Raw genomic sequence first — 20,092 nt, 5'->3', positions numbered from 1 at the left:
TTGTCACAGCGCTTTCTAAGATATTCTTTAAATATTGTCCAATCTTTAATCACTTTCTGGTTTGAGCTTCCTCTTATTCTCCCATTTATTTTCGCAAGTTCTAAATATTCTATCATCTTCCTTTGCCAGTCAATTTTTGTGGGGATTGAGTCACCTTTCCAGTTTTTTGCTATTAAAATTCTAGCCTCTGTGGTTGCATACATTAAAAAAAGGTTCTAAAGTTTTTATGCTCCCTAGGCGCAAGGTTAGAGGACCTGATTATTTGAAACCCCCGCAGCAAAAGAAAGTGTCTCGTCCTCGTCAGTCACTCTCATCATTTCACTTCCCAACCCTTTCCTACAAACTCCAAACAACCACTCTTTGCCCCGCACATGGCGGCTCCTCCCAGCTGCGGCAGAGGACCGGAAATCATTATAAAGGTATCATAGAGACTGTGGGTTGAAACCTCTGAGGCAGAACTGAACTCCTCCCCTCCCCTCCACGGAGTCGGCCTGCGCGCGCGCAGTGCATGCGTAAGGAGACAAAACAGCAACCTTCTTCCCAGAATGCCCCGCGTGAGCGTTATGAGTGAGGCGGAAGTAGATGCCAGGAAGCCCCGCCTCATAACAATGATGGGGCCAAGATGGCGCCTGGCTGTAGCTGCGCTTGTGGGCTTCGTCGTTGCTGCCCCCGGGTAAGTTGTGAGGGGCTAAGGGTGGGTGGAGGGCCTCGGGCATGTTTGGGGAAGCTGAAAGTGGGGCTTCCAAGTAAATGGTGGTCACCTGAGCGCCGCAAGGGTGAGTCCACACTGTACCTTTAAATCGCTTTTATACCCATTGGAACAGTCATGGCTTCCCCGCAAAGAAGTCTGGGAGATGTAGTTTGCTAAGGGAGTTGAGAGCCCTTAGGTGACTCGCCTATCCCCACCCCCACCCCAAGCTACAATTCCCGGAGTGCTTTAACAAGCACTCTCTTCTTTGGGAGCTCTGGAAAATGTAATTCTGGGAGAGGAATTTGATAAACAAATAATAATAGAATTATAGAGTTGGAAGGGTCCCTGAGGATCATCGAGTCCAATCCCTGGAAATGCAGGACTGGACATTCCTTTGAAATGTTATAAATACCACCGCCCTGACCCTTGGGCGGGGTTGCAGTTTTGCAAAAAGATTCGACTGTAACCTATTGCTTTGCAATAAACAACAGTGGACTCCTAACTCCTCTTAACTCTGAATTTTATTGGCGTAACTCAGAAGATAAGCCACTTTTGGCTTACAACATTAAGATTAAGAGTCCAATGCTCTGCTGCAAGTTATGTCTAAGAAACAAAACAAGAGAGGAAAATGACTCCATCTGCACCTGACAAGAGAGATTTTATCTTAGGTACATCACTTACATCACTGAGGGCAGCAACCAACACTAAAAAATTTTCTAAATCTATTTGCCTGGAACCATGTTTGCACCATACATTGAAAACAGTGCGATATCTCTTTAAAAAGTAATGGCTCCCCCCCACTTCCCCCCCTTTTTTTCTAAGCTACAAAGTCTCAAGCCTTGTGCTTCTGCGGAAGCTGTTTGAGTCTTCTTCACCAAGATTTGTTCTTCTTTGTATCTTGCAACATGTTCTTTAATTATTTTTTCCACCAATTTAACTGGAGCCGACGCTAAGTTAATCAGATGATGGGGACAAGCTTGTGGGAGAGCTGTGGCTTTTATACCCTACCTGTGGACTTTATTGGAGCAACAGATTGGTCACTGTGAGAAACGGCACTAGATGGGCTTTTGGTTTTATCCACCAGGACTGCCCACAATTGTCTTTAAAGTGACAGATTAGCCTATTGCCCCCAATACCTCTCATTTTAATCTCTCTGCAATGTTCTCTCTCTCTCTTCCTTTTTCTGTCCGGTTTCCAGGTTGGCTGAAGTGGCTTTGGAAAGTGATGGGAAAAACCCAGGTGAGAGAGGATAATTGTATCTGTTTTGGCTATGTGAGTTTGTGTTGTAGTTTGATTTCTAGCTTTTTTTGTCTGGAAGAACCGAGATGGAGTGGAGGGCAGGGAGAGGTATGATAAAATTGTGCTGCAGAAGCTCTGAATGCGTGTCATTTCCCTGGCTGTGTGGCCCTTAATTTTCTCAAAACACCCTTGAGTATGATGCTTAGCAGAATGTAAGGAGAGCCCTATGACTGGATCAGGCCAGTGGCCCATCTAGTCCATCATCCTATTCTTACGGTAGCCAACCAGATGTCTGGGAAGCCTGACATCAATAGTTCTCTGCCCACCTTCAAAATTCCTAGCATCTAGTGCTCCAAAGTATTGCCGCTTCTGACAGTGGAAGCAGAACGTTGCCATTGTGACTAGTAGCCATTGATAGCCTTTGTTGTTGTTGTTGTTTAGTTGTTTAGTCATTTAGTCATGTCCGGCTCTTTGTGACCCCCTGGACCAGAGCATGCCAAACACCCCTGCCTTTCACTGCCTCCTGCAGTTTGGTCAAACTCATGTTCGTAGCTTCGAGAACACTGTCCAACCATCTCGTTCTCTGTCATCCCCTTCTCCTTGTGCCCTCCATCTTTCCCAACATCAGGGTCTTTTCCAGGGAGTCTTCTCTTCTCATGAGGTGGCCAAAGTATTGGAGCCTCAGCTTCAGGATCTGTCCTTCCAGTGAGCACTCAGGGCTGATTTCCTTCAGAATGGATAGGTTTGGGACTTCCGGGTTAGCGCGATCGGCTAATGGCGGATTCCTTCCGAGCTCCGGAGGGAATCGGCTTGACAGGGGCTGGGTCTTGCCGTGCCGGCGACACGGGGACCCTCAAAAACCACGGGCATAGGAGCCCGTGGACATGGTGACTCGGCGGGCATCGTTAAGCGCCCTCCCGACTCGCGAAGGAGCCTTTTTAAAGGCTACGGAACGGGTGCCGGGGAGCGGCGTGGTGCTGTGAGTCTTCTGCTTCCCCTGCCGAGCGAAGCCGCATGCCATTTGTCGGAGAGCGCTGACTTCTTCCTATTAAAATTTGGACTTAAAATCAAGAACAACAACCCGTGAGTAATTGGGAAATTGGACTACAAATAATTTGATTATGAATTTGGCACGAGCGGGGGAGGTGAAAAAAAGGGAAGTCCGCCCCCCCCTTATTGTAAACAGTTTGAAGCAAGGAGCTGTCAACTAAGGTTGCGTGAAGAATTGGGGTAATTCGATAAAAGATATAAATTCCACAGATTTAAAGGACTAAGCTAATGTGCCGGAGGACAAAAGTTTAATTATTTGGATTAAGTACCACCTTTCTCAAGCCCGGGAGTAACCCGTGAAAAGAGCCTGCAGAGGATTTATAGAAAACTTTTGACAGCTGTCAAATTAGCTGTCAAAGCCGGAAAAATCAAAGCTTAAATTCTAACCGGCTATATTGCTACAAAATATTGAAAGTAAAGAAAGACTGATACAAATAAACTTGATTTTTGGATCGGAAGGGAAAAGAAATACTAAGTAACTAGAATCCCTCTAGAGGGGATTCTTGGATATTACAAGAATGGAACTAGGTCGGGAAATACGAGCTGACTTGCAAGAGCTTTTTTTTCTCATGGGAAAGCTGCAAGAGAGGATAGAGCAAGGCCATGTTTTGTCTACAAGTCCTACGAAACCGAAGTCAACAGAAAATATACCTACTGAGTTGGAAAGGGACTTGATGCTCAAAACACAGGCAGCTGGACAAGAAAAGAAACCAAAGACTAAGACATCAGCTGAACAGGAGGAGCAGAAAGAAGGGGTGGCTGAAAAGTTACAGAAGATAAAAGAGAGCCGGAGACCTGCCAAGAAGAATTCCAATTCGACTAAGATGAAAACTGGATTATTTGGGACATATAGACTTAAGAAACAGAGTTGGAGCTCCACCTCTAAACAAGTAGGCCTTGCTGGAAGAAATATGGCTAACATGGAGAAGGTACTTCCCCGACCTGGGGCGTTCAATATGAAAGATTTTCGAAGAAGCCGGCGGAAAGGGACTGAGAGAGATCCGAGAGCCTCGGACGTAAGGTCACCAGGCTAAAAAGATGGACTAATTGGACTTTGGTTTGGGATTGAAACCGGGAAGAGAAGGGTGGGGTTTAGAAGTCCAAAGGGGGCCTGATTTTTATTTTGCAGTGTAAAATTATATGCTCTTTATTATTATAAGAATGGGGAATCTGTGGATGGGAACTAGGGACAATCTTAGGGAAGGTATTTTATTATTTGTTTTTATATCTCTTTTTTTTATCTTTTTTTTATGTATGATTAAGGTATATATTCTAAAAATTGCTAAATAATCTAAATTAATGGATAATAATGAATTAAGGTTTAAAATTATTATAAAGAATCACATTAATAATTTATGGTTAAGTAAATTAATAAATTATGATTAGGACATTAAGGATAAAAACTTGCTTGAATAAACAATCGGAGTTGGAATACAATAAGGGGAGGCGTGGGGAAGTCATGAAAAGAAGTTATTGAAAATGAGACCTAAAAGGTGGAATTTTTTTTTTTTTTTATGTCGTGTTTTGTGTTATTTTTGTGTGTGTTTTTGTCTTGTTTTTTTGTAACCTTTTGAAACTTTAATAAAGATTATTTAAAAAAAACCAGAATGGATAGGTTTGAGCTTCTTGCAGTCCATGGGACTCTCAAGAGTCTCCTCCAGCACCAGAATTCAAAAGCATCAATTCTTCAGTGATCAGCCTTCTTGATGGTCCAGCTCTGTGAATGTGTCTAACCCTCTTTTGAGGCCATCCAAATTGATGGCTATCTCTGCTTCCTGCAGGAACAAGTTCCACAGGTTAACTGTGCTCTGCGGATCGGTCCTGAATCTTCCAATGTTCAGTTTTATTGAATGCCTATGAGTTCTAAAGGGATGCGGGTGGCGCTGTGGGTTAAATCACAGAGCCTAGGACTTGCTGATCAGAAGGTTGGCGGTTCGAATCCCCGCAACGGGGTGAGCTCCCGTTGCCCGGTCCCTGCTCCTGCCAACCTAGCAGTTCGAAAGCACCTCAGAGTGCAAGTAGATAAATAGGTACTGCTCTGGCTGGAAGGTAAATGGCATTTCTGTGTTCTGCTCTGGTTCGCCAGAAGTGGCTTAGTCATGCTGGCCACATGACCCGGAAGCTGTACGCCGGCTCCCTCAGCCAGTAAAGCGAGATGAGCGCCGCAACCCCAGAGTCGGCCACTACTGGACCTAATGGTCAGGGGTCCCTTTACCTTTACCTATGAGTTCAAATGTTATGATAGAGGGAGAAAACTAAGAGCAGTTTTGCCAGGTCAGGCCAATGGCCTATCTAGCCAGTAAAACCACTGATAGCATTTTCCTTCATGGATTTGCCTAAGCCTCTTTCAAAGCCATCCAAGTTAGTGCCCGCTGCTGCTGCTTTCGAGCGTGAGTTGTGTAGCTTAACTCTGCGCTGCATAAAGAGCTGTGTGTGTCTGTTTTGTTGAAGCTGACTCCTGATCTCCTCTTTGGCTTCCTGCAGCCAGTTTGCCTGGGGCCACGCCGTGTTGGCAAAGCGAGGATTTCGTGGTGACCCAGCAGTGTGCTCCCTGCCAGAGTTTTCAGGCGGTAAGTGAACCTCCCGACAGGAACAAAAAGTTGGGCAAGGGTAAAAATGAAACGCCTTAACTGCTTGCTAAAATATGTGCAAAAGAGATTGACGTTCCCACTTTCAAACATATCTTATCCACTGTAGCGTTTAATGCCGCAAAATAAGATAACGGACATAGAAGCTTCAATACAATAATAACACAGAAGTTAGAATGATGTCCTATACTGAGTCAAGGCCAGTTCTGAGCTCAGTATGGTTTACACCAGGGGTAGGCAACCTAAGGCCTGGGGGCCAGATCTGACCCAATTGCCTTCTCAATCTGGCCCGCGGATGGTCTGGGAATGAGCGTGTTTTTACATGAATAGAATGTATCCTTTTATTTAAAATGCATCTCTGGGTTATTTGTGGGGCATAGGAATTCGTTCATATTTTTTTTCCAAAATATAGTCTGGGCCACCACATGATCTGAGGGGCGGTGCACCGGCCCCCTGCTGAAAAAGGTTGTTGACCCCTGATTTACACTGACAGGTCACGGTTCTCCAGGGTATCAGATGGAGAACCCTACAGGCAGATCTCAGGGGTTGAACCTGGGACGTTATGCATACAAACTGGATGCTCTTATCACTGATCTATATTCCTTCCTTTAAAAATAAAGATGCTATTCCTCAAGATTCTGAATAAAAGGCTAACTTAAATAGGAAGCTGCCTTAACACTGACTCAGACCAGTGTCCATCAAGCTCATTATTGTCTTCAAACTGACTGGCAGGAGCACTCCAGGGATTCAGGCAGGGCTCTCTTTCAGCCCCAGAGATGCCATTGCAGGTTGAACCCGGGTCCTTTGTGTGATGCAAAGCCAGTGTTCTATTATAGCAGAATGGGATAGGGGTGGGTTCCCCGTGCCCCGGTCAGAAGCGATCCGCTCCTCAGTTGGTTATTGCAACAGAACTGAATCGCAGGTGCTTGGCAGCAGTATTATTTAATGAAACGTGTGCTCTTGGTTGTAGAAAACGACGCCAGAATGCAGGGTGACGGGCTTCATTGAGCAGATCAACTGCAGCGCTTCCAAGAAGGGAGAATACAAGAGGTGAGCTCACTGGGAGGAGAAGAGCGGTGTGCCTTGCCACCCTGGGATGCTGCCTCTGACAGTGGCCAGTGGCAGACCCTGCTGGAGCAAGGGGTGCTTACTAATGTCGCAGATCAGTTACACAGGATGGCGGTGAAGGCGAGCCTCTGGCAGTGAGAGACGGCCCTCAAAACCTTTCTTATCTGGCCCTTAAGGCTCTGCAGGCCACACACCTCACCAGTCCTGATTCATAGCCTCCTTGGCTGTGCCTGGCTGGGATGTGTCCCTGAAGTCTCTGATCATGCCTCTTGCCTGCAACCCCTACTGTAACTGATCTGTCATGGATGTTTTAGCTGAGATTCCCGCATTGCAGGGCCTTGGACTCGATGGCCCCCCTGGGGGACCCCGATTCTACAATGTGCTGCTAACAACTTCCTACTGAAGCAGGAAGGGCCCTGTAAGCCTCTGGGTTTCATGGCAGTCTGAAAGCTGAGAAACAAGAAGGTTTTTCTTCTTCTCTTCTCTTTTTGAAAACCCCTGCCCTGGTAACAGCCAACCAGCTCTCCCATTTGTCAGGAATTCTCCCTTCCATTCCTACCCTCCCGCTGCTTTTCTGTTCCTCCTGACAAACAGCATTCCATGGCCGCTGAGAAGGCTTGTTTTGCAGGGGGAACTAATCCCTGAAGATCCCACCCAATATTTGTTCTTCTGCAAATGCCAGAGTTTCCATGAGCTAGCTTTCATCTCGTTTCAGTACATTTCCGAGCACAATTCAAAGTATTGGTGCTGACCTTTAAAGCCCTAAACGGCCTTGGCCCGGTATACCTGAAGGAGTGTCTCCACCCCCACCGTTCTGCCTGGACACTGAGGTCCAGCGCTGAGGGCCTTCTGGCGGTTCCCTCACTGCGAGAAGCTAAGCTAGAGGGAACCAGGCAGAGGGCCTTCTCGGTAGTGGCACCCGCCCTGTGGAACGCCCTCCCACCAGATGTCAAAGAGAAAAACAACTACCAGACTTTTAGAAGACATCTGAAGGCAGCCCTGTTTAGGGAAGCTTTTAATGTTTAATAAGTTATTGTATTTTAATATTCCGTTGGAAGCTGCCCAGAGTGGCTGGAGAAACCCAGCCAGATGGGCGGTGTATAAATAATGAATTATTATTATTATTATTATTATTATTATTATTATTATTCTCAGTCCCTCTGCCCCTTTCAACCTTTAGCCACGTAGCCGTGGCACTTGGCTCTTCAGTTTGCCACTAGAGGGAGCAGCCAACCCATTTTAACTCGCCTCCCTGATGCATTCTGTGCTTCGACTCGCAGGTGAAGGGCCTAACCAAACCCCTTTCCAGCCATCCCTGTTTCCCTTATGCTGTTCTGTCGTGTGGCGTCTTGGGATGGGAACGCACACCTCTCCCTTCCGCATGCTTCCTCCTCGGTGTGTCCATCAGCAGAGAGTCACGCTCACCTTGCCTTCTCCTTGCAGCTGCCGTTCCATGGAGATGGAAGCTCGCATCTTCTGGAAGTTCGAGGGCGCCATGCTTGGCGTGGCGGCCATCTTCGCCCTGCTGGTGGTATGTCGGCAGCGCATGCTGGACCGCAGAGCTTTGGAGAAAGTGCGCAAGCAGATAGAATCCATCTAGTGGTGCCGGGGTCTCTCGCCGCTCTTTTCGGAACAGAACCTAGCGGCAGCGGTTGGGGGACAGCGACGGGAAGGAATCTTCCATTGGACTGTTTGGAGGAGGGAACGAGGACCCCCGTGCTCATTGGAAAGTATTTCCTCCCCCCTTCACTTGGACTGAAACTGTTGCATTGAAACGTGGGCAACTTGCTTTGTTTTCTGAACATCCTGGGCACTTGTACAAAGAACAGTCCCACTCCCCACATTGTCTGTGGTGCATCCTGACTTGGTTTGCTGCGTGGTCGCGATCTGTTGCAAACTCCTCGGCCTCTCTAGACTTTGTTGGATTCAAAGGAGCAAGCCCAGCACCTCCCTAGTCATACCACTGTTTTATTAAAGACCAGAAACCCCAGCGAGCGTCTCTAAATCATGTAAGGAAAGTGACTGATCTCTGCCCTTATTCATGCAGTTCCAAAGCCCTTTCATTTTGAGGGTGTGGAAAATGTAGCTCTATTTTGGCTTTTTAAAAAAGCCGTCCTGTGTATTGTCTGGGGGGGGGGGGAGGGTTGCTACCAGGACTTTACTGTGGCGTATTTTAAACAGCCGTCCCTACAGGATTCCTCTGTAAGAAACCTCAATGTGATTAAAAGCACGATGAAGCTTTCCGAACGCGCGTGCTCTTTGTATCCAGTGCTGGTAGATCAATTTTTATTTTTATTTTTTGTGGTGGCAGATTTGTGTGGCCCAGCAGAAGCCAAATGGGACAGAACTGGATCTGTTTAGCTTGGTGGAACTGAGGCCAGAGCAGGCAGAATGATTCATTTGAAAAAAAACTGGGGAGCAGAAATGTTAAGGGGAGGAATGGGGCACCTTGATGAAACCTCTATGCCTTGGTTTGGCTACAACTTTTGCATTTTGTCAGCTTGGCCTGCATACACACCACACATTTAATGCACATGGCCCCCCCAAAGCATCCTGGGAGATGTAGTTTACCCACCACAGAGTTACCCTTAAAAAACTACAATTCCCAGGATTCTTTTTTGGGTGGGGATGGGTCATGCACAAAGCCCTGGGCTTGAGAGGACGGAATTTAGGCGTTCCAATGTCGTGGGGTGGGGTAGTTTGTGAGTGGGCAAGTGTGACAAAAAGCCCAGTGCCTCAAGCCCACCTCTCTTTCTGATATTTTTGTGTGTGGAACACCCATGAAATCAAAAGCAGTGTGCAAAAATTTGCAGGCTGCACACTTGTGTTTGAGTGCAGAAGCTCTCGGGTTCAACCTCAGGCAGGTAGGGCTGAGGGAGACCTGGAAGGACTCTACCGGTCAGTGTAGACAAAGCTGAGATAGATGGAGCAATGGCCTAACTCGAAATAAGGTGGCTTCCTATGTTTAAAGGGGCCACTGGGAGTTCCTGGCACAAGAACTCCAAATCTTTGAAACCCAAAGGTGGCTGGGAGTAGCTAGAAGCAAACTCCCAAGTGTCATTTGCATTGAGAGGTTACTGATCCCCACTGGATGAAACCAAAGGCCTCTGTGTCACGCACAGCATCCTCTTGCTTTCACTGACCAGCCAGAAGGTACGAAATAGCCAATACACAGGGCAGGAATTCAGTAGCCCTCTTCTGGGGAAGTGCCTGGGCACTGAGGGGATGTGAGCCTTCATGATTAGGGTGGCTGGACGGTTTGCTAGCAGCTGCAAACCTGACCAGGGCATCTCAACACCGACCTGCCAGTCTAGCATTTAATAAAACCATGAAATGATTGTGAAGCACCTCTTGCTTTTTGCTGCTGCTAGTGACGTGGTGTGCATTCCTTGCGCTAACGTTCATCGTGTTCATTGTGGCTGGAGAAAGGTACCTCTGCCATCCAGGATCACAGTGCCAGGCAGGCTCCCTTGGTTATCTCCCGCTTGGACTACTGCAATGCGCTCTCCGTGGGGCTACCTTTGAAGGTGACCCGGAAACTACAACTAATCTGGAATGCGGCAGCTAGACTGGTGACTGGGAGCGGCTGCCGAGACCACATAACACTGGTCTTGAAAGACCTACATTGGCTCCCAGTACATTTCCGAGCACAATTCAAAGTGTTGGTGCTGACCTTTAAAGCCCTAAATGGCCTCTGCCCAGTATACCTGAAGGAGCGTCTCCAACCCCATCGTTCTGCCCGGATGCTGAGGTCCAGCGCCAAGGGTCTTCTGGCGGTTCCCTCACTGCGAGAAGCCAAGTTACAGGGAACGAGGCAGAGGGCCTTCTCGGTAGTGGCGCCCGCCCTTGTGGAACGCCCTCCCAGCAGATGTCAAAGAGATAAACAACTACCTGACATTCAGAAGACATCTTAAGGCAGCCTTGTTTAGGGGAGTTTTTAATGTATGACATCTTAGTGTATTTTTGGTCTTTGTGGAAGCCGCCCAGAGTGGCTGGGGAAACCCAGCCAGATGGGCCGGGTACAAATAATAAATTATTATTGTTATTATTATTATTGGGATACATCTGAATCTTTTGGGTTTTAAATATATGATTTCCCTTTTCCTGGCCTGTCAGCCATTCAGGCTGTGTCACCCACCTCCTTTAACCTGAATTATTGCCCCCTCCCTTTAGCACCCATCCATAGATTTCCAGGAAAAAACCGTACTTTGCACATGCTCAGAAGCTCCCTTTTATTTCTTCCCCAGCCCGGCTCCAGGGTTCCGCTGAAGCTTGCCCACTTCCCCAGATCATAACCTGCCCCCTCATGGAGCTGGTGCGTTGCAATGAGGCAGGAAGCGGGAAGTCGCCGACACAGGTGGGGAGGGAAAATGTGGCGCGAAATCCCATAATTTCACAAGCACTTGAGGAGGAAAGCATTGCAGGCTGATCCGCGTGGGCAGTTGCAGAGCTTGCCGATCCGGGCGCCCTTCCTGACGGCACACAGGTCACCGAAGGAACACTGTGAGAAGGGGGGGGGGGAAGGATGGTTAAAAAAGTCAATCCCTCTTCCCAGGGAACTCTGGGAATTGTAGTTCTGGGCTCTCCTCCTGAGAACTCGCCGCTCATAACAAACTACAGTTCCCAGATGTCCTGACCATTCCTGGACCAATGAGGACATGCGACTGGAATTTAATTTGAGCACCCCATAGCTCACCAGAAGCTGTTTTAACTGTTCTCATCGCTACTGAGAGCCTTCTCAGTGATGGCTCCGACCTGGTGGAATGCTCTGTCCCATGAGACCAGGGCCCTGCAGGATTTAACTTCCTTCTGCAGGGCCTGTAAGACAGAGCTATTCCGCCTGGCTTTCAACTTGAACTTAGCCTGATCTTTTATTCCCCTTCCTTCCCTCCCCCTCCCCTTTTTATGAAGATTACCCGCTGTGGGATCCCACAGCTAATTCTCCCCTGGTCTCCATGCTGGCCCAAATAGGACTAATTTAGCCAGCTAGCCATGGTCATCATCTAATGTTTATTGGATGGATTTCCCCCCTAAATTGATTTTTGAATTCTGAATTTATTGTTATTCACGTTTTATACTGTATTTTATGCTGGTTTCTGTTGCATCAATTATGTGTTTTAAATTTGTTGTTAGCTGCCCTGAGCCCGGTTTTCTGAACCGGGAAGGGCGGGGTATAAATAAATTATTATTATTATTATTATTATTATTATTATTATTATTATTATTACAGCCCCCTCCTGGAGCAGGGAGACAATGGCAAGGTGGGCTGGGCAGGGGTTTCTGAAGACACAACCACTTCTGGGAGCTCCACAGGCTCTCCAGAACCTCCTAAAGCTCCTCTCTCGACTCCTCCTCCTTTCCCCCTTGCTCTGGCTGCACGGTCTTCCTGATCCTGACCCCCTTCTTCCTCCCACGATGCCAGCTGCCTCATGGGGGGGCACAGAACCCCACTCCTCCCAGATCCTCCCTGTCTCCTCTGCCCGCACATTCCTGCCCTTCTCAGGCTCCTGCCCATCCTGGACATCAGGATTCTTGGGGGCAGGGAGCCATAACTCTTTAAACCAGGCTTCCTCAGCCTCGGCCCTTCAGATGTTCTTGGCCTGCAACTCGCATGATCCCTAGCTAGCAGGACCAGTGGTCAGGGATGCTGGGAATTGTAGTCTCAAAACATCTGGAGGGCCGAGGTTGAGGAAGCCTGCTTTAAACTCTGCCAAGGGCTTTAATTCGTGCTGCCTTTGTCGAGGGAGGAGGAGAAGAGCAGAGCCAGGATTGCTTGCCCCAAGCTGGCTCTAGTTCTGTCAGCCATTTGCTCTGGCGCCACCTGCTGTTGGGCTCCCAGCTTCGCACCCTATCAAGCCCAATGGGCACTGGTCTCCCCTGGGTGCACCATTGTTAAGGGTAGAGGGCGGACCAGTTTTGCTATTAATCCCTCTTCCCAGGGAACTCTGGGAATTATATTTCTGTGAGGGAGATAAGGGTTCCCCCCCCTCACAATCCTCAGGGCCCTTAACAAGCTACAGTTCCCAGAATCCTTTGGGAGAAGCTGTGCCTGTGTAAACTACAGTTCCCAGAATCCTTTGGGGGAAGCCATGCCTGTGTGAAGTGGGATGATACTGGTCCAACATTTGCACCGCACCAACCCCTCCCTCCCTGGCTCTCATCCCCTGCATCCATCGGCGACTATCCAAGCAGCGCCCGGTACCTTGGGAACTTGGTTGAATTTTTTCTCCCAAGTGGAGACCTTCTTATGTTGCAGCTTCTCCAGCACCTCCTGAAGTTCATCCAGCTGGAGAGGAAAGGAAGAGGTTGAGGAATTATTAAGGTGTGAGAAGAGCATCTGGCATGTCTGGCGTGATTCCTGCTTCCATAAGAGGCCAGAGGCGGCTATTATGGCTCGCTATTATGGCCCACCTCTGGCCCTCCAGGTGTTATTGGACTACATCCCCCATCATCCCTGAGCATTGGCCATGCTGGCTGGGGCTGATGGGAAGTGGAGTCCAGCGACACCTGGAGTTGCCAGAGGCTCCCCAACTTCTGCTGTAAGTAATGAGCACATATTATGGTCAAGAACTTGTAGCCCCCAATTGCTGTGTTGTATCACCAACAGTGTCTGGAGGACACGAGCTTTCCCATCCATTTCCTAAGGACTAGAAACTTGATGGTTTTTAAAAGAAAAAAGGCACTTAACTTTTTTCGCTGGAGGGTTGGATCTTTCATAGATCCGTTTCTATGCATTTTTTAAAAGAATGTCGTCCTCAAGTGGATGCCTTCTGTACGTTGTTGAGACTCTAACTCACATCCGCCCCAACCAGCACAGCCAGGGATCAGTGATGATGGGAGTTGTAGTCCAGCGACATTGCGAGGGTCAAAGGCTCCCTAACCCTGGCCTTCATCCCACCTAGTAAGAATTTGCATCTTCCCCAACATTTTTTCTGTTGTCCATTTAGGGGTCTCTTAATCATAAGATAAGGGACGTGGGTGGCGCTGTGGGTTAAACCACAGAGCCTAGGACTTGCCGATCAGAAGGTTGGCGGTTCAAATCTCTGCAACGGGGTGAGCTCCAGTTGCTTGGTCCCTGCTCCTGCCAACCTAGCAGTTCGAAAGCCCGTCAAAGTGCAAGTAGATAAACAGGTACCGCTCTGGCGGGAAGGTAAACTGCATTTCCGTGCGCTGCTCTGGTTCTCCAGAAGCGGCTTAGTCATGCTGGCCACATGACCAGGAAGCTGTACGCTGGCTCCCTCAGCCAATAAAGTGAGATGAGCACCGCAACCCCAGAGTCGGTCACGACTGGACCTAATGGTCAGGGGTCCCTTTACCTTTAATCATAAGATATTTAGGCGATTAATAGGCTCGGTTTCCATAAGAATGAAAAATGAGAAGCATTCCAAAGCCAAGGAAACAGATAGAGTTTGTTCTGGAGAGCCACGGGGCATGTTTTTTTCACACGGTGTAGAATCAGCAGTGCAGTTAGATAATGTTTAGACTCTGGACTTAATGGTCTTGGGGGGGGGTGTCTTTAGATAGTAATGTGCATTACATTACCTCCTTCAAAATGTGCTCAGCCAGGCCTGGTGTATCAGGGGACCCTGGCTGCCCACTCCACTGAGTGGGGCCCTGGACTTCTGCCCCGAAGTCCCACTCGGATGGCGCCAGTGTGTGGGGGAGTACCATCCACCTATCTTCCAAAATCCTGCCCTGTCAGCATCGCTGAGCATAATAACTGTACTCCACTCACTGTCACACCATCTGCTGTGATGGCCGCTCACTTAAATGGAAAAATAAAATAAAATGAATAATCCATGAATTTGCCTGTCAACGGCTACTGCTCATGTACAATAGCTCTATGGAACCTGCTTCTGAATACCAGTTCCTGGGAGGCAAGAGCTGGAGAAGGCCTGTTTCTTTATTGCCCTGCTTGCAGGCTTCTCGGAGGCTTCTGATTGGCTGCTGTGGCAGCAGAATGCAGGGCTAGATGGAATGTTGGTCTGATGCGGAAGAGCTCAGAGGCTTCTGATTGGCTGCTGCAGGCAGCAGAATGCTAGGCTAGATGGAATGTTGGTCTGATGCGGAAGGGCTCAGAGGCTTCTGATTGGCTGCTGTGGCAGCGGAATGCTGGGCTGGATGGAATGTTGGTCTGATGAAGAAGGGTGTTTTGGAGGCATCTGATTGGCTGCTGTGGCAGTGGAATGCAGGGCTAGATGGAATGTTGGTCTGATGCGGAAGAGCTCAGAGGCTTCTGATTGGCTGCTGCAGGCAGCAGAATGCTGGAAGGGAGGGAATGTTGGTCAGATGGGGAATGTCCAGAGGTTTGTGGCATTTGATACACATAGCCCAGAGAAGCAGCAACTGGAAAAAAGGGAGTGGCTCATTGGCAGAGCATCCATCTTGCATGCAGAAGGTCCCAGGATCAATCCCCATCATCTCCAGGTAGGGCTTGGAGTGAACCCGGCCTGAAACCCTGGAGTGACCCTGCCAGTCAGTGTAGAAAATACTGAGCCAGATGGACCAATGATCTTCTTTGGTATAAAGGAGCATCCTCTGTTCTCATTACGGTCCAGTACCATCTTCAAATATTTGAAGGGCTCTTTCTTAGTTTAGAGCAAACTTGTTCTGTTTCCCCAGAACATAGGACCTGAACCAACACGTTCAAATTGCATGAAAAATAATTTGAAAATAGCCTGCTCCTCAATTGAAGTATTTTACTTCTCACCTGCCCCAATTTTTATGCTCCCCTCCCTGGAAAAATTATTGCAGATGTCCAGGGGGTCAGACTAGATGACCCTTGGACCTTCTCCCAACTCTGATCCTCTCTGCCTCTCTCTCTCTCTCTGCCTCTCTCTCTAACATTTTAACAGGGTTCTCTCCCCCCACCCCCAGTCAGTAGCAAATGTTTACATTGATGAATCTAACAGATTAAGTGTGTCAGGTCTGGATATTAGCAGAGAATTCTGTTCCTCAGCAAGTGGGGAGCATCTTCTGGTCTTGTTTGGCTCATATCCAAGAAATGATGCAATTGGTTCCATGTGATGGGTGCTGGTGGTACAAGCAGCTTTGAACGGTGTTTTCCTTCCTGGCAGCAGAGTGTGTCCGTCCCCCCCGCCAACCCCCCCCCCCTATCTCTGCCTCCTGTGGCTGCCTGGCAAACTTGGTCTAAGACAGATACATCCTCAAAGCAGTTTCTGATCCAGCATATTTCATCTCCTGGCGGAATAAACACCCAAAATCACATGCTAAAATATGTCTCTGGATCCCTGGCTGCCAGCTCTGTTTCCCTCTCAAACCTACAAGTGCAGGTCAGTCTGGTTCTCACTTGCAGATAACATAGCGGAGAATGGGAGGCGGCAGCCTGGTTGTGTTGGCTCTTAGCGGTCAGCAGCTGCGGTCAGACTCTGATCCGGTTATAAAGAGCCACGCTCTTCCCTGTGCAAGCTCGCTCGATCTGCTCTCATTCCCCCAGCCCCTTGGATGATGTTGCTCGCTTCCTTTGTCCTCCCGCTCTCCTAAAGACTTGGACCAATTCCTGATTGATGGCTAGATTGCATTTATATCCCCACCTTGCCTGAGGCGGTGTACATTTTCCTCCTCATTTAATCCCAACACAACAACCCTGTGAGGTTGGTGAGGCTGGGAAGCAGCAACTGTTCCAGGGTTGCCCCGTGAGCTTCATGGCTGAGAGGGGATTTGAACCCTGATCTCCCAGCTCTACTCTAACCACTACACCACACTGTCTTATTCTGGGTTGCAGCGGCAGCTCTGAAGTTGGAGCAAATGAAGAACATAGCCCTCTCCTCCCTTGCACATCCCAGTAGACTGGTATTCGCTGACCCAAGGCTAGAGTGCGAGAAGAACCCTGGTGGTTCTGAACTAAGGTCCATCGACCCCAGTATCCTGTCTCCTACAGTGGTCAGCTGGAAAGGATGGGGAACATTTGGCTCTCCAGATGGGGCTAGACTTCCAGTCGTCACCATGCCTTAGTATTGGCCCATTCCAGACGGGGGCTCATCTCATGGGAGTTTGAACCCATTGATGTCCGGAGGACCACAGGTTCCACACTCCTAGCCTATGGGGTATTATAATTATTTATTAAATTGGTAAACCGTCCTATGCCTGCAGGACTCAGGGAGATTCTCAACAGAAAAAAACCAACACAATATGAAAACACAAAATACATAATCGAAACAAGAACAACTCAATAATCCCACACCAACACATTTTGAAAGGGCATTGGATGTCAATCAGCCAAAGGCCTGGTTAAGTAAAGGGTAAAGGGACCCCTGACCATTAGGTCCAGTCGTGGCCGACTCTGGGGTTGCGGCACTCATCTCGCTTTATTGGCCGAGGGAGCCGGCGTACATCTTCCGGGTCATGTGGCCAGCATGACTAAGCTGCTTCTGGCAAACCAGAGCAGTGCACGGAAACACCGTTTACCTTCCCACCGGAGCGGTACCTATTTATCTACTTGCACTTTGATGTGCTTTCGAACTGCTAGGTTGGCAGGAGCAGGGACCGAGGAATGGGAGCTCACCCCGTCGCGGGGATTCGAACCACTGACCTTCTGATCGGCAAGCCCTAGGCTCTGTGGTTTAACCCACAGCGCCACCCACATCCCAAAGGCCTGATTAAAGAGTAACATTTTTGCCTGGCACTTATGAAGGCTCCAGCCGAGCCTCCCTGGGGAGAGCATTCCACGTGCGGGGAGCCACAGTAGAAAAGGTCCATTTTTGGGTTGCAGAGGTAGACTGCCTCTGAGACTGGAGGCTCCATTCTTAACAACCATGGCTATCGGCCTAAGAAGTGCTTTGCTGGAGCGGACCAAAGGTACACAGACTCCATCCTGGAGGGCTTGAAGCTGAGTGGTAGACGTTCCCCGTTCAATCCCTGGCATTTTCTGGTAAGCCTGGGATAGTCCCCTGCCTAAAACCCCGGAGAGCTGCTGCTGGTCAGTGCAGACAATACTGAACTAGATGCACCAACGACTGGATTCAGTATAATACACGTTCTTTTTACATTAAGCCCTTTATCCAGAACCATGGAGCCGGAAATCTCACTTGATTCTTTAGAAGGTCTGTGGAGTAGTTGCTTTGCATGCAGAAGGTTCCAGGTTCAAATCTCCAGCATCTCTAGGGGGAGCTTGGGATGTCCCCTGCCTCGAACCCTGGAGAGCTGCTGCCAGTCAGTGTAGGGAATACTAACCTAGATGGACCAATGGTCTGACTGTATAAGGCAGTTTCCTACATTCTATGAGACAGGTCCTTCTCCTTCTCCTTCTCCTTCTCCTTCTCCTTCTTCTTCTTCTTCTTCTTCTTCTTCTTCTTCTTCTTCTTCTTCTTCTTCTGCTTTGCATTTTTATTCCACCTTCTCCCCAATACAGTGGTACCTCTGGTTAAGAACTTAATTCGTCCTGGAGGTCTGTTCTTAACCTGAAACTGTTCTTAACCTGAAGCACCATTTTCGCTAATGGGGCCTCCCGCTGCTGCCGTGCTGCCGCCACATGATTTCTGTTCTCACCCTGAAGCAAAGTTCTTAACCCGAGGTACTATTTCTGGATTAGCGGAGTCTGTAACCTGAAGCATCTGTGACCCAATGTACCACTGTATAGGGATGTGCAACACATCCCACTGGTTCTGCTCTATACCACAAATCCATTAAGCGGACGTCTGTTTTGCCCTGGCGGTGAATATCCTTAGGTACCACCCTTTGGGCGTCAGTGTCAGGGGATAGTCACCTCCAAATATCTCGAAGGATGGAAGATGGAGCAAGCTTATTTCCTGCTGCTCCGGAGCGTAGGACCTGAACCAACGCATTTAAATCACAAGAAAGGAGATTCCGACTAAACATTTTTTGGGGGAAACTTTCTGACGGGAAAAGCCGTTCGACAGGGGAACGGGCTAACTCAGAACTCTTCTGGGAGGTTTTCAAATTCTTTTAAGCTGCGCTTCCCACATGGCAGAGGGGGTTCGACTTAGATGACCCTGGGGAACCTCTCTCTACTCTACAATTATGCCCAAAGGAGGGTTGCCTATGGGGTTCTCTAACCCCTCTGTGCATCCTTGCTCACCGGGTGCAATTTATCCGCTGCCCCCCTGCACCGTGGCAGCCCACGGACGGGGACCACCCGGAGACCTCGCCTCTTTTACTCACCAGCTCCTTCTCGTGCGCCTGGTAGGAGTGCTTGAAAGGGAACTCCTGGGGTGCCCGGCCGGCTGTGGCGAGGCTTCTGTGTGCCGCCCAAATCAGGCAGAGCAGGAAGGCCACCGAGCCCAACTGGGAGCGGTCCATTGTGGACAGGATCCGAAAGAGCAAGCTGAAAGCTCAGGGCTGAGAGAAGAGAGCAAGACAGAGACTGTGAGCTCAGAGCCACAGGAGCTGTCCACAGTGCTGAAGTCTGGTGCCTGTTTTCTCTGGCTTAGCAGGAGAGCGAGCGAGCCTGTCAGCTTCCGAGCCAGGCGGAGGGGGGGTTGTCTTGGGAAGAGAGGGGAGTGAGGTTCCCCGCCCCCTCAGCCTGTGTCCCCACAGGAGGGGTGGGGAGGCATGTGGAAGTGGTGGGTGGGTGTGGGGAAGAGAGCTAGGCGCACAGCTGGGTGCAAAATTGCTGTTGGCACCCCCCAGGGGTGGGCGCTGCGTGGGGTGCTTAAGCGGGAGAGGGGGCCCCCCCTCTGGCTGACTATTTATCAGAGGTTTACTCTGCAAATTGCAATTTTGGCAAGCGGCGGGAGGCATTAGATTGAGCAGAGAGCCTCATCCATCATCTTGGCCGGGGGCCCAGCGCTTTGCTGGGAGCAGAATGGGCTGGGAATTAGCTCGCTTCCCCGCCCAATAACCGTTGATTCTGATGTGCCTCCCCCAGCATCTCTGAGCCTAATGACCTGCTATTATTCTGTCCTGTTATTATTAGAATTAATCATTGCTGGAGAGCGTCGCTGTGCCCAAAAGCGCTTAGAAATCCTGGCCTTGTTTATCTGTCTTCATTCTCTCTCTCTCCCTCCCTATGCCCTCCCGTACTGAATATCTAGAACACTTGCTTTGCATACAGAAGGGCCTGGGTTCAATCCTCAGCTAGGGCTTGTCTGAAGCCTTGGAGAACTGCTGCCAGTCAGTGTAGGTAATTCTGAGCTGGATGGATCAATGGTCTGCTTCGGTATGAAGCAACTACCTATGTTCCTCTGGAAAGCAGCCCTTTATTCAGAACCATGAGGACTAGATCCTTAGAGTCATAGAATTGTAGAGTTGGAGGGTCATTTGGTCCAACTCTCAGCTAAAGAATCCATGACAGATGGCCATCCAACCTCTGCTTTAAAACCTCCTTTGAGAGCCCACCACCTCCCAAGGGAGTCCATTCCACTGTCAAACAATTGTCAGAAAGTTTTTCCTGATGTTTAGTTGGAATCTCCTTTGTTGTAACTGGAGGCCATTGGTTCAGGTCCTACTCTCCAGAGCACGAGAAAACAATCTTGCT

At 49.0% G+C, this 20,092-nt stretch overlaps 2 protein-coding genes across 2 annotated transcripts; one reads left to right on the top strand and one right to left on the bottom strand.

The window, feature by feature from the left end:
- Positions 1-524: 524 nt before the first annotated feature.
- Positions 525-8,883, top strand: JTB (jumping translocation breakpoint). The gene is made up of 5 exons (XM_080984903.1): positions 525-673; positions 1,890-1,930; positions 5,465-5,550; positions 6,539-6,618; positions 8,080-8,883. The coding sequence occupies exons 1-5, from the start codon at positions 546-548 to the stop codon at positions 8,234-8,236; spliced, it is 492 nt and encodes a 163-aa protein (XP_080841029.1). The 5' UTR covers positions 525-545; the 3' UTR covers positions 8,237-8,883.
- Positions 8,884-10,854: 1,971 nt separating this feature from the next.
- On the bottom strand, positions 10,855-19,834 carry LOC308465093 (cocaine- and amphetamine-regulated transcript protein-like). Its single transcript, XM_080984929.1, has 3 exons — positions 18,778-19,834; positions 12,839-12,922; positions 10,855-11,137 (listed from the first exon to the last, which is right to left on the bottom strand). The coding sequence occupies exons 1-3, from the start codon at positions 18,913-18,915 to the stop codon at positions 11,030-11,032; spliced, it is 330 nt and encodes a 109-aa protein (XP_080841055.1). The 5' UTR covers positions 18,916-19,834; the 3' UTR covers positions 10,855-11,029.
- Positions 19,835-20,092: the final 258 nt, after the last annotated feature.

Source organism: Podarcis pityusensis (genome assembly GCF_964106645.2).
Source record: "Podarcis pityusensis genome assembly, chromosome: 16".
Lineage (NCBI taxonomy): Eukaryota > Metazoa > Chordata > Lepidosauria > Squamata > Lacertidae > Podarcis > Podarcis pityusensis.
The sequence above is the reverse complement of the archived record's forward strand: the minus strand, read 5'-3'. Positions and strand labels throughout refer to the sequence as shown.